Below are 12,748 nucleotides of genomic sequence, written 5' to 3'. Positions count from 1 at the left end.
CTGTTCTTTTTTTCAACCCATTTGGCCAACCAAGCAGACCGCGTGTGTCGTGCTTTATTGATGGAGGCTAGCGTGTGGTTACTTTGTTTGCTAACGTTTCTGTCGTGTTGTGTCAGCCAAGGAAACAGCGTGGTGTGTCTTTTCCGCTCTATTTTTTTTTTCAAATTTGATGCACGCTAGAGCACTGCACAGGCCGCAGTTCCCAGGCCCGGACCGAGGCTGACAAAGTTTTTAAATATAAGCCCTAGCCCCGCCCCTTCCCGACAAAATTTAATAAAATAAACCTAAGCCCATCGGACTGTTTTGAAATATTAGCCCGCGCCCGACAGACTATAAACATGAGTCCGAAAAAAATTGATGTTTTCAACCTGAAAACGTAACATACACGAGTATATTGGACTTGCAATTTTAAAAACTTGGACCGAGCTGAATATATGTCCGGACACAGAAAAGGAATTTCGGGAATATCGGCGAAATATATTTTCATCGAAGCTGCAGTGACTTCGCACTTCGATCTTTTTTTCATTTAACCTCATCAATGAGCAAACTTGTTGGCATAAACAATCACAAATTTGCGCGCACGACTTCCGGGCTTCACACACTGCGTGCATGCACCCGGGCCAGCACGGCCCGAAAAAAATTTGTTGAAGGCCGAGCCCCGCCCGGGCCCGAGAAAATGCGTGCCACCTAGCCCGGGCACTTGCAGTGCACTAATCCACACAACACACAAAATATGCTTTTAATAACTTCACTCGAGCGAAAAGCATCAACATTCGCAACTGTAGTTCTCGGAAAAGCCCCATACGGCACACTTTATAGCCCGATCACTTTAAAAAGTTCATTGGTGCGCTGGCTATTCATTAACATTACACAATTACCATATTACAAATCCACAAGTTCATAAAAAGTGCTGCCTTCGTCTTGCGGACGTCAGATATTATGAAACAGTTAGGAATTCAACAAACAAAGCAGGCTAAAACAAATCGCAAATATAAATATTTATAGCAATCACATAAATTTATTATGGGCAAAGTCCCACAACACGCTATTGCACTATCATTTCAAACTGCACGGGCCATGGCCCTTCGGAAATAAGAGACCACCGCAAGCATATGCCCTCTCCAGATTACAAAAAAAAAAAAAGAACCAATAACATTTAAAGACCACCGTAGTGCCGTCTAGGCTGCTCTTGCAATTGCACACACAAAACTGTCATTTGAAGTGGCTTAAGAGACATCAAAACGGAGCGTGAATCACTCAACAGCAGCACAGCGCAACGCGCGCCGCCTCGGGATCTCGCCGGGCGGGGCACACCAGCGCCGCGCGCCGCGGCGGTTAACAAGTTCGGCTTCAAGGGCGCTGTGTGGCGAAGGCGCCGCTTTTTCCACTACCCAAGTATTCTAGTTCACTATACTGACATGAGAGAAGTGCGGCCGGAGCATAAACTTAGCATCGCCAACGCCAGAATTCAGAGGTGCTAGCCACCACAGCAGCAGCTATGCGCCGTCGTCGAGAATACTCTGCGGTTCGCGCTGCTCTCAAATTTCGCATACGGGAATATCGTAATTGTCAGTAGAATGTTTTGTACTTTTGTTGATTTGTTACCGAGTTAATTACGTGAGGATCAAGGATTATATACATTTAACAGCAAAGCTGTATGCCTCTCTACCTGCCAGCACTTTCATCGCCGTGTGCGAAAACCATCTCCGTGGGCAAAAACGCCAAGGCACCAAAGCCTAAGACGCCGAGCGTATGCGTCAGCCAATCAGGCATACAACATAGAGCTCAGAATACGTTTAAGGAAACCACAAAACAAGCATCGAAACCGCATTATGTATGATAAGGCGTCTGTGAACAATGTGACCCCCCCCCCCTTTATGTTTTCCTGGTAAAGATTGTGTTGGCAGATAATCTTAGAAGGCTAGGCGGGGCCAGTGTCACTAAGTAGAGCAGTTCTTGTCAAAGACTCAGAGTGCATGTGCTATACTCGGTGACAACTTAAGAACGGCACCGGAAGTTCCCGCTGTGCCTTATCACCGTAGCCGGATGTTTCTCCGCGCGGCGCAAGTAGGGCGTTACTGGGAATATTTTGAACATGGCGTGAGCCGTTCCCGTGATTTTTTGGTCCTAATATGCTTATAAACGACTCCAGTGACGACAAACAAACTGCGTGAGACAAGGCAGACGTTATCACGCATTCATAGCAAACCCCTTTCAAAACGCGCGCGCACTGACGTCACGGGTCCGGCGCTTTGGCGGAGTGATACACTACATGAGGTGGTGCCGTTCTTGAGTTGTAACCGAGTATAGGCTAGGCAGGACCCAGCATTTACCGCCAGAAACACGCGTTATCATTGATTCGAATTCTGAACGACGACAGTTAGCACGCAGTCGCAGAGCAGGGAGAACAAGCTTAGCCTACCAGAGTTAACCGACTAAAGCGCATAACGAACGAAATGGCGGCGCCCATGAATAATCACGGTGTAATCAAATGTCATGTACTGCGAACTAACCAATGATCATGGCGGCGGCGGCACAGAACAATAGGAGAAAAGTGTGCCGATACTCTGTACACTTGTCTAGTGACACTAGCCCGCCGATCGAAACGACGAGAAACATTTCATACCCTTATCCATAACCATTTGCAGTGGTTTGCCACAGCTTTACAGGACATCCACTTTTGCAGGGTGGTATGGCGAGCAATGTTTTTCTCATATCGTTATTTAATGTCACCTTTTTATTTTGTATTCTGGTTTTAGCTAATCTCCCATTGGCACAGAATTTGGTGCACTTTTTGTGATTTCATTACTCTGTGTTTAGTCTTTTTGTTTGCGATATTATCATTACTTTAATCTAGTCACTTAAGGGTGCTATATTCATAGGCCTTCACGATTTTGTTACTTCGTTTCTAGTTTTCTATGTTTTACATTTTTTGTTGTTTAAACCTTGCCACATACTATCATGGTTACCTAGATAGGGCTATCAATGGACAAAATGGGCGAATTTTAGTTTGTTGCATATATTTTTGCGGTCGTTTTGCTCACAATGATATACATTTGCACTATTGTAATGATGAAAGGCCTCGAGGGCGCCGACTGCACATCGTTGCGCGGATACAAGGCATCACGCTGTCGTGTTCGGCACTCGGCCAACAATGTCTTCAGACTAAAACTGAGAAACAATTACCCTTCCTTCCTGTAGAAAGCTTGGAGAAGCGTGAAATGTAAAAGTGCGCCCACTCGATCTTCAGACATCTAAAGACCCAAAAGAGCGAACGAAGAACGAAGTAGTAAACGCATCTACGAACGATCTAAATGTATACGGACACATGGTTTATGAGATAAAGGTATACTATTGTATTAGTTGATAATCGACGCGTGTATTGTGTTATTTAGAACCGTCCCCTTTTCGCGAGGTTCCAGTAGCCGTTTGGGCCCAGTGGAAGCTCGGTTTCACGCACGTGCAATGTGTCCAGATATCCTACCAGAGCCTTTCGGTCGACCAACCGGTCTACGGGGCAATGCATTAGTTTTTTTGACAGAACGCCATCGGTCCCACCGAGAAAGCTTTCACACTGCGCAACTTTGCCAAGGGGCGAGTGTGCGCGCCGGCGGCGGCATCATCGGCAAGCTCAAGCTCCAAGACCGCGGCAGCACCATCCGTATCAAGTGGTTCCCCGCTCACGCGGGCGAGTGTACACCCTCACCGAACCACAACGAGACAGCCAATTCGGAGGCGCGAGCGCTTACCCTCCGCTCCCCCGAGAGTGACCGTTGCGTGTGGTGGTTCGAAACCAAGGACCGAATGACCAGTTATAGCGAAGTTACCTAGTGTTATCGCCTAGCTCGACGGACAATGCCGCCACCCCACCCGGCACTCTGTCGGGAGGAGGCCGTCATCTTAAGGCAGATACAGACCAGGTCACTCCCCGCCCCGGCAGTGCTACACGTGCTTCACCCAGAACTCTATCCGAGTGGTATGTGCAGTGTTTGTGCAGTGGGTTTGGCGGATCAATGGCACATCATGTGGGACTGCGCCAGGTTCCCGACTGAAGCTACCTCCAGGACATAGCCGCCCGAACTTCAAAGTGCAGTGGAGTCTAAAGACAAGGACACTCAACTATGGGCCGTCCAGCAGGCCCGGGGTGCGCTCGAAAAGCACAAGCCTCACGACCCGCCACAAACGGGCCGAACTGGGGTATTGCAGAGTAGGGAATAACCCCGGGTCGACGCTTGGCCAACGTCACGACGAGTTAAACCGTCGGTTGCCGGCATCAATAAAGTTATTCCTACCTACCTACCTACCTATCTACCACAAGATAAATTCAGTGCCATTTCATTCTGAGAAGGAGTCCAAGGAGTGCGTGAAACAAAACACGTCTCTTTGTAATTCGCGATTGAGAGAGAGAGAGAGTGAGAGAGAGAGACTATTATAGAGAAAGCAGAGAGGTTTGCCAGCATGAATTCGCTGACATGCTGTTCTGCGGGGAAGGGGGGAGAAGGAAGCAAAGGAAGTAGATGGAAGAAGAGTAGGAGACAAAAGACAAGAATTGAGCATACTTCCTGGCTGATTACTTGAATGAAACTTGGAAGGACTAGAGGATTATTCTAGCGGGCAACCATGGGGGCTGTCCATTCCCCAATTGCGTCGTGGACATGTTGATGTTCGGGCAACACGCCAACTCAAACCGTTGTACCTCGGAGGACAGTAATTTGGTAGCATCGTACCGTGCGGCGCCCACGTTTGTATTTCCCGCCAAAACACCGGGCATGTCATCAATGAGGACCCGAAGCCTGCTTGCATGAATCCTTCAGTGAATAGGACCCCCAATTTTTAGGTAATATTTTCGTTCCTATGTCAGGTTAAGACGCAGCAATGGCGCCGTATTAAACGTTGTCTTCCCATTTTCTCCTGGTCGCAATAAAATCTATACACGCCCACGCGTTGACGTCTCGTGGTTTTCATAGTATGCTACGTGTCGTGAAGTAGAAACTGAACCTGATCTCCTCACCTCTGCGCTTAGCGTTTAGTTTAACAGGTGACGTCGGACATTTTTCATGGACTGCCGAGAGTATGAGACGGAGCAGTCAACTTTGTTTAAGGAGCAACGAAGGAGAGCCGCTCCGCAATCTTCTTTGGGCGACGTCATATTCTATAATGGACGTTCGATTACAACGTGAGATACTTTGCGCCTGGTCCTCCAGTTTTGAAAGATGCAAGTACAAATGACTTTTGTGAACTTCCCGTGCATAGCGGTAAAAAACATGCATTTAGGTCAAAGCATTTGTCAGCCCACCGGGCAAATAAATAAAATAAAAAAATAATGACGAACCTCGCATTCGTCCTTATTGTTTTAGTTTATTTTATTTATTTATTTTCAATGCTGGCAGTCTCGCGCGAAACAGGTGGGCATTCATACTATTTCAGCAGGAACAGCAGCATTGATAAATGAACAGCAGCAATGGCAAAAATAAAAAAAGAAACTGTAAAATAAAAAGGTGCCACACGTGTGCACTTCACATCCACATTCGTTGAGTTATTAATCATCGTCATTATTGTGGTTTCCCTCTGAAGACCTATGCACCACCACCGCCAACATCAGACTTCGCAATCCCAAGCCTTCAAAAATCTACTTTTTCAACAGAAAGCTGTAGTAGCAAGGTTGAAAAAAAAATAAGCTGGACCAAACTCTCCAAGACTGAAAAGGACATGGTGGAAACTGATACGCAAAACGTACTAACTAGCATTAGGACTACCGGTTACCACCTCAACGCAGAAACTCTTGCGGTTGGGAGTCCACAATACCTTAGCTGAACTATTGGAAGCCCAGCATTTGAGCCAACCCTTACGCATCAGCTCTACCCCTACCGGTAGAGCCATTCTGTCTCAACTGCACCTGCGCTCTCCTCTGCAACACCCGCAGGCGGATGCGACTCAGCTTCCCGATGAGGTTCGCAAGTTCGTTGATGTGGCCCCACTACCACGCAACATGCATCCGACACATCACGAGGATCGTAGGGAAGCCAGAGTGAAAGCTATTCTTAATCAATACGGCCGAAACTCTGCCACTGTCTATACAGACGCCACTTCATACCCCGGGCGAAGAGCTATGACCGCTATGGTTTCTACTACGGAAGACCTCGCGCATCAATTCCCATCAACCACTCTCTGCAGTCGAAGGAAGTGGCCATCTGCCTAGCGATTGCACAAACTTCTGCAGAAATGATAATCACAGAGAGCCAACAAGCAGGCAGAACCTTCTCCAGCGGTTGCATATCACGACCTGCCAGAACAATTCTTCTCCAGCATTCTCCTCGACATCCCCTAAGGATTGTTTGGACTCGAGCCAACACCGCCGTGTCTGGCAACGAAGCTGCCCACCAGCGTGCCCGAGAGTTGACCCACTGGGCAAGCCAGGAGTTCGGCGAGCAGTGGCAGGTCTGCCCCCTCTTGTCATTCCACGAAATCACTCAGAATTACTGTCTGGAATGAATGCTATATCCTCCTGCGCACAAAACCCTCCCCAAAAACCAAGGGCATACAAACAAACACATTTTCCCACCCCATTAGAGCCCACATTCTGGCCCCCACCCTGTACTCCTCGCAATGCCGCTTCTGCGAGGCTCACCCTCTACCATATCACGTGGGGCGGTGATAAGAACCACTACCTACCCCCCTGCCTTTCCCTTCCCCTGAGCACTGGGAGAGAGCCCTGTCCAGCTCCGACCCTGACGACTTATTCCTCCTCCACCTTAATGGGTAGTTGTCTACGTTCTAGAGGCCACACAATGTTGATCACAGCCAGATGAATATCAGTGGAACCCCGGTTACATGTCCCCGGGTTTTACGACAAAACTCGGATTTTACGACGGACTAGTTCTGTCACGGCGAACTCCCCGTAGAAACAATGGATTATATACCTCCGTTATCCGAATCGATTTCATGCGCGACCCGGGTTATCCGATGACCCACGCGAAGCGCGCCACCGACGGGCGGCCAAAATGAAAGTGCCGCGGATCTGTCACGTGGACCTGGAGCCGCTCAATCGGTTCTTTCCGGCATAGCTTTCTTCTCCGTCTCATCTTTTGTTTCTCTCCTCCAGCAGCAGCCCGTTCCGCTGCACGATCTCTTTCCCCATCTCCTCTGTAGCATTTATTTTGTAGGGTAAGCTACACTGGCCGAGGTTGAGCAGTTTCGCGTGGACCTTGAAGGGCCGTGCTGCGCAAGCGCGAGGAGCATTGGATTGGATTGAATTTGGAATGAATTGAATTGATCACATTGGGTTGGATTTAAATTTGGATTGAATTGGATAGAATTGAATGGAATTTGATTGGATTTGGACTGGATTGGATTAAATTGGATAGTATCGGATTGTCAATCCAATACAACTGGAGTACGGGTGTGTAGAGAATTGGGTCTGCACATTCGCCGCTCTCCGCATTCCAGAGGAGCGACGCCATAGCCGCGGCATACGCACGGGCGCCGGCGCGTGCCCAGCTGTGCGCCTCCGTTGCGCTGTAGCCAAGTCTGACGCTGCGCCGAAGCTGCGTGGCTCCTCCCGTGCTGCGCATGCGCGAGGAGCACTGACTGGACTGGACTGGATTGGACTGGAAATCGTTTTAGCAGCATTAAGCATGATAATCAGCTAATCCTAGACAACCAAGAAACCTAAGAATAACCAGCTGAACCTTAGCCCACGCTACGTGTATCCTGGCATAGCCGAGCTAAGCCACTGCTCATTTTTTTCTTACGCTTCGGTCACAGTGTGCAGGCATTCATTTCTCCCACAGTGGAGGGAATCCCCAACGAGGTCACGCTGAAAGGCTTAGGTTTCCACATGTGTTTGTCGTGATCGTGTGCGTCATGATTCGCACTGGCACGCGGAAATTCCGGCAGTCGACTGCCGCGCAAGGTTTGTTTAAATACAGCGTGATTAGCCCCTGCACTACATTGTTCTCTCCGCATTTACGTTTTAGTGATTTGGGTTTCCGAGCCCTGCAAAGCGCTGGTTTGAAGTTTGCATTAAAGTTTTTTTTGCAAATCCGTCACGCGAAGCTGGTTTAATGGCGTAATTCTTGACGCTCGGATTTTACAACGCCAGCACCTTTAGGGGCTTTTTCACGATCCCGAGAAAGTCGTGTAATTGGGGTCTACTGCATTGGGATGTGGCATTCAGTGAGAAGATTTTAGAACAAATTTAGCGAAAGTAAAAAAAAAAAAGAACTCGAGGCTTATCTGTTGCCTTGCAGTGGTTTTCCGCCACCCCTTCCACACTACACAATTTTAGTTTCACGTACGTAGAAGGTTTACGAGCGTAGAGTTGTCACGGAGGACGAGAGCGCATGCGCAGAACGCAAAGGGTCGCCGTGAATCTGACGGACGTACGTGAGATTCAAATTTTTACGTTGCGGTATTTACGCTTCTCATGCATGTAGAGTTGATTAACATGGCGGCGCCCTGCTCTCCGTTTCGCAGCGGAAACAGCTTTGTCGCTAATCCCACGATGCGATATCGTGTTCTAAGCTAAGTTCCATCTTCAGTTTGGCCATTATTACCCTCCCCCATAGTTTTAATCGAAAAACGGATTTTTCTTTTAAGATGGAAGGGCGATTTTTCAGCTGTTAAGCTTGATGAAGTAGCGTTTCTAGTCGCCATAGCAACGTTCTCGCGATATCACCAGTGGCTACAGCAGTGTGCCTGCCCGTTAGTAGATGGCGCTAGTAATAACGCACGGCGCACCGCGTACGTGTAAAATAAGGGTTTCAAACTACATGCCCGTGGGCTGCGTATCCTTTTCACGCTTGCGTACGTGAACTCTGTACGCACGTGAAACTAAAACTGTTTGTTAACCCTCTCCTCTCTTTTTTTCGCCTTGCAGGAATTCATCTAATTTCCCCTATGATGCACGCAGTGAGTTTTGCCAACGAAATTCAATTTTCCCTCCTTGAAAAAGCTCAAGCTTGATCTCTTGGAACATTTCGCTTCGGTTGTGTTTAAGACAGCATGAGCGGACATCCATTGTTTTAGAGTGCGCAATAATCTCGCCTCTGTTGGACACTGTTTTTAACGCGTTGTTTTATTTTTTTTTTTTGGTACTGTAAAAACTGATTGAATGCTTATTTAAAACTACAAAAACGCCGACGATCTTTGTGAAGTAATGTATGCATTTTACGTACGTCGCTCAACAGGCGTCGCCCGGCTAGCTCAGTCGGTAGAGCATGAGACTCTTAATCTCAGGGTCGTGGGTTCGAGCCCCACGTTGGGCGTCGCTGTTTTTTTCTTTCAGAATGTTTTAGACGGGATTTCCCAAGATATCTCGTATGTACTAGATAAAATGTCAACAGGATACAATATCGTAGTCACTTTTACTCCTTGATCTGCGACACCTTTTCCTGTGCACGGAACTCACGGCGTTTCTTTTTGTTACGGTACGCAAGGACGCACTGCTTCGAATCGTAGTTACCTGCAGCTCCGCTAACAAGTGTGTTCTATTTTAAGTGACGAAAAGTGCCATGACGCTGGGAGGCTCATAGACATACAGAATTTTCTTGCATTCTGGTAGCTGAAGAAAGCCTTTCGTGGCACCATCAACAAGCGCCAGTGTTCAGACTCCCGCAGTGTTCAAGACAAACCGCTTCTTGGGTGTTTGTATGCGGAATAAAATAAAATAGGGAAGGGAAAGAGGGGAAAGGAGGGCGGCTGAGACACGCGAAGCCAGCAGATTGGCCTTATCAGATAGCGTTTGCCTGTCCCCGACTCAGCGCTAGCGGCCAGTCAGTCACTCGTTGAGCGATTCCGCCACCGCCGGACGGACCTCCAGGGAATGTCGCAACTGTAGGGCTTCAACGCGCAAGCTACGATGGGCGGCAACATGCAAGACTTCTGCGGTTCGCCACTCTGGGTGAGCTATTCTCGGGAACTTTCTTTCGACTGCGTAATCCATAACAAACATTAAAGACAGGTAAACGTTAAACTAATAAATTTCTTAGCTGCTGCTGCAGCGTATGTTCAGGGTGCAAATAAGGTAGTGGAGTGACTTGGTATAGCATTTAGGATTTCGGCGCACGCTAAAGATACCCAGGTGGAGTAAGAATTATTCTGAAGCCTTCCACTACTACGCCCTCCATAGCAATGATGTAGCTTCGACGCTGTAATTGGTCAATCGACTTCGTTTCGCAAACGGCCTAGTGGGGCTACTGAGGGCCCCGTTGCTACGACGGTGCAGCCAGAAACACGCCAGCAGAATGCTGTGGCGATAGTGGTTTGTCTTCTGCAGTGGGGCATTGTTCAGGCCGTGATAACGTACAGGAAACGCGTCCCTGTTACACATCGCCGGTCAGGTGCCTCACCAAGGGGCGTTTCCTTCACTTGTAGCTTTCGTAAAAATGAGCGATATGCCATTAGAACGAATTAGTTTGGCAGAACCGAATCTAATGATTTATTTATGCAAGTTTAAGTTATTTAGCATATCAAAATAAACCTATTTTTCCGGATTTGTGAAAGAGTATGCTCGTGTCGCCCAGTTTAACTTGATTTTCGCAATCCGTCTTTACGTCAACCTCGTATCGGGTAAAAAGTGCGTTTTACGGAAGCAAAGATTCCTGAGATTTCGCACCGACTATCGCAGCTTTAATTCTGCCTGGAAAAGAACTTTGGAACGCAAAAGAGCGAACCTCCGATGTGCTCGCAACGCTTCCGGCTCAAACTGGTCCCCAGTCTTTCAAAATCGAGCACCTTATTTTATCAGGGGTGTTTGCGTACGTTCAATACTGATTTTGAAGTTTCTGATATCGCGTATGTTTGCGAACGCAGACGCCGTATTTTTAACATCCTTCTACGGGAAAGGGCAGTGCCTAAATCACAAAGCTCTGGATAAAGCAACGTGTGTTGTGGTCCGTAGCACTGGTGTAGTTGCATTTGTTGAAGCCCCTAATTTAAAACGGGTTGGGCTGTTAACTGCGCCAGCTGTGTGGTTGATTTAACGAGTCATTTACAAGGACTTAACTGTCCATAAGGTTTCCTCTTACGGTACAGTGCTCACGGATTGAAACGCGACACTGCAATCGCGTGTCCACAGCCATCGTAACGCTGTTTACGCGCCACGCGCTCACACTACAACTTCTCAGCGTTCATTTTTCCTTCATACAGCGCAAGACTGGAACAATCTTTCTGCTGACATCGCTGTTATTACTGATAGCAGTCGTTTTAGGTAGGCGATATATTTGTCATGACCTAGTAACCCTTATTGTTTACATCATTGCACTGTATTTTGCCTGCCATTTTTCCTGCCCACCTCTCACGTAATGCCCCAAAAGGGCCCTTGGGGTACAAATAATACATTATATACCTTATATTTCCCATGCTAGCAGCGCTGGCCTGTGGCCGAGTGGTTTTGGGCGTTAAGTATGCTATTTTTCAAGTCGCAAGTTCAAATCCCCGAGGCTACATTTTTTTTTGTAAGTTGATTTTTTTCCTTTTCGGCCGATGTTTTCTATACTGAGTTTAACCTTTTTGGGGCCGTAACATTCACTCCTCCACGAGCGAGTTCACAGAACACGCGCATACTGACACTGACGCGCTAGCGAGTTCTCGTTGGTGTGCTGTTGCCCCAAGCACTGACTGCTTGCGGGCAGTGGGCACAGGCCAGAATCAGCAGACCCATGGCCTGGTGCGAACACGCTTTTTACGATACAGGCATGAGTGAGGCAAGCTCCAAAGATGGGGGAAAGCGCATGGTATTTGAGCGTCTGCGGTGACGCGTAGGGCGTTCATCCACTGCGTAGGCCTCGGCCAGTAATTGCTACGATTCCAAGCCGTCCTTGGAGGCTTATCTTATGCATTTTACAGCGGACATGGCAAAAGTGTTGTACGACGATTAGAGATATCAAGAATGCCCATCCAACGATGCCGTCAGATGTCAAGCACGTTGTTTAACAGAACCGAAACCGAAACTTGTTTGAATGCTGATCTTGGACATCGTCCAATCACAGTGCACCTTTTCCCGACGTCACAGCCTTTAGTTTGTGCGGCCGCCGCAGACCGCGCATGGTAGTTTTTCTTCCTTCGGGCTTTATGAAATAATTACAGACTTATCAACCGGATAAACGATGAAGTGTGTTAATTTGAGCCAGTCTACGCAGTGCAAGAAAAAACGGGAGTGGGACAAATTCACTTCAGTGTCCCTTTAACTCGTTCAAACAACGTGGGCTTAGTGTGATGACTACAAAACTTTTCTGAGGGACGATAATACAGAACACGAACGACAGACACAAAAGCAGATGAATTGGCCCGTCTGGCCGCAGATTGGTGATCCCTGCGAAAGGAATGATACAAAGGTGTCGCCCCGGGGTGTGTTACTTTTGAAAATCATAGCGCGGATGTCGAAAGGGAAAAAAATTGGCCGCGTATCTGCTCCTTTCGTTGCAAATGTCGTCAAAAGACGACAGTCTTTATCGACTTTTGCGAAGTAAATGCCTCTCTTCGTTTTCCCGCTCACCTCTCATGTTGTTCCTTTTGCGTCGCGCTCCTCCCAAGGTAAAGACACCAAAGGTTTGCTTAAATCATTTTAAATTTCCCGCGTTCCACTGCTCCAAACCGGGTGTCTCGATGCGAACGCTGCCGTACGGCGAAGACGCGCGTTAATCGAGGCACCCTACTTCAACGTTTATAGAACCGCGTTTCCCTACTACACGTGCGTTGCAAGCAGAACGTGGAAACTATCTAGTGGAACCTTGCGTAACTGTTGCCG

The 12,748-nt window shown here is 47.9% G+C and overlaps 1 protein-coding gene and 1 non-coding gene across 2 annotated transcripts in view; both read left to right on the top strand.

Moving 5' to 3' along the window:
• The first annotated feature begins 9,193 nt into the window (after positions 1-9,193).
• Positions 9,194-9,266, top strand: Trnak-cuu (transfer RNA lysine (anticodon CUU)). The gene has a single exon. It is a non-coding gene; the product is annotated as a tRNA-Lys (tRNA).
• A 476-nt stretch (positions 9,267-9,742) lies between these two features.
• LOC144142250 (multidrug resistance-associated protein 1-like) overlaps positions 9,743-12,748 on the top strand; it is a 57,308-nt gene continuing 54,302 nt past the window's right edge. Inside the window, exon 1 of the mRNA XM_077673612.1 lies at positions 9,743-9,901. Within this exon, the coding sequence (XP_077529738.1) occupies positions 9,860-9,901 (42 nt within the window). The 5' untranslated portion in view covers positions 9,743-9,859. The remainder of the gene's footprint in view (positions 9,902-12,748) is intronic.

This window comes from Haemaphysalis longicornis, unplaced genomic scaffold (assembly GCF_048455015.1).
Source record: "Haemaphysalis longicornis isolate Haplotype H1 unplaced genomic scaffold, Haemaphysalis longicornis Haplotype H1 scaffold_6, whole genome shotgun sequence".
In the NCBI taxonomy this organism is placed as follows: Eukaryota; Metazoa; Arthropoda; class Arachnida; order Ixodida; family Ixodidae; genus Haemaphysalis; species Haemaphysalis longicornis.
The sequence above is the reverse complement of the archived record's forward strand: the minus strand, read 5'-3'. Positions and strand labels throughout refer to the sequence as shown.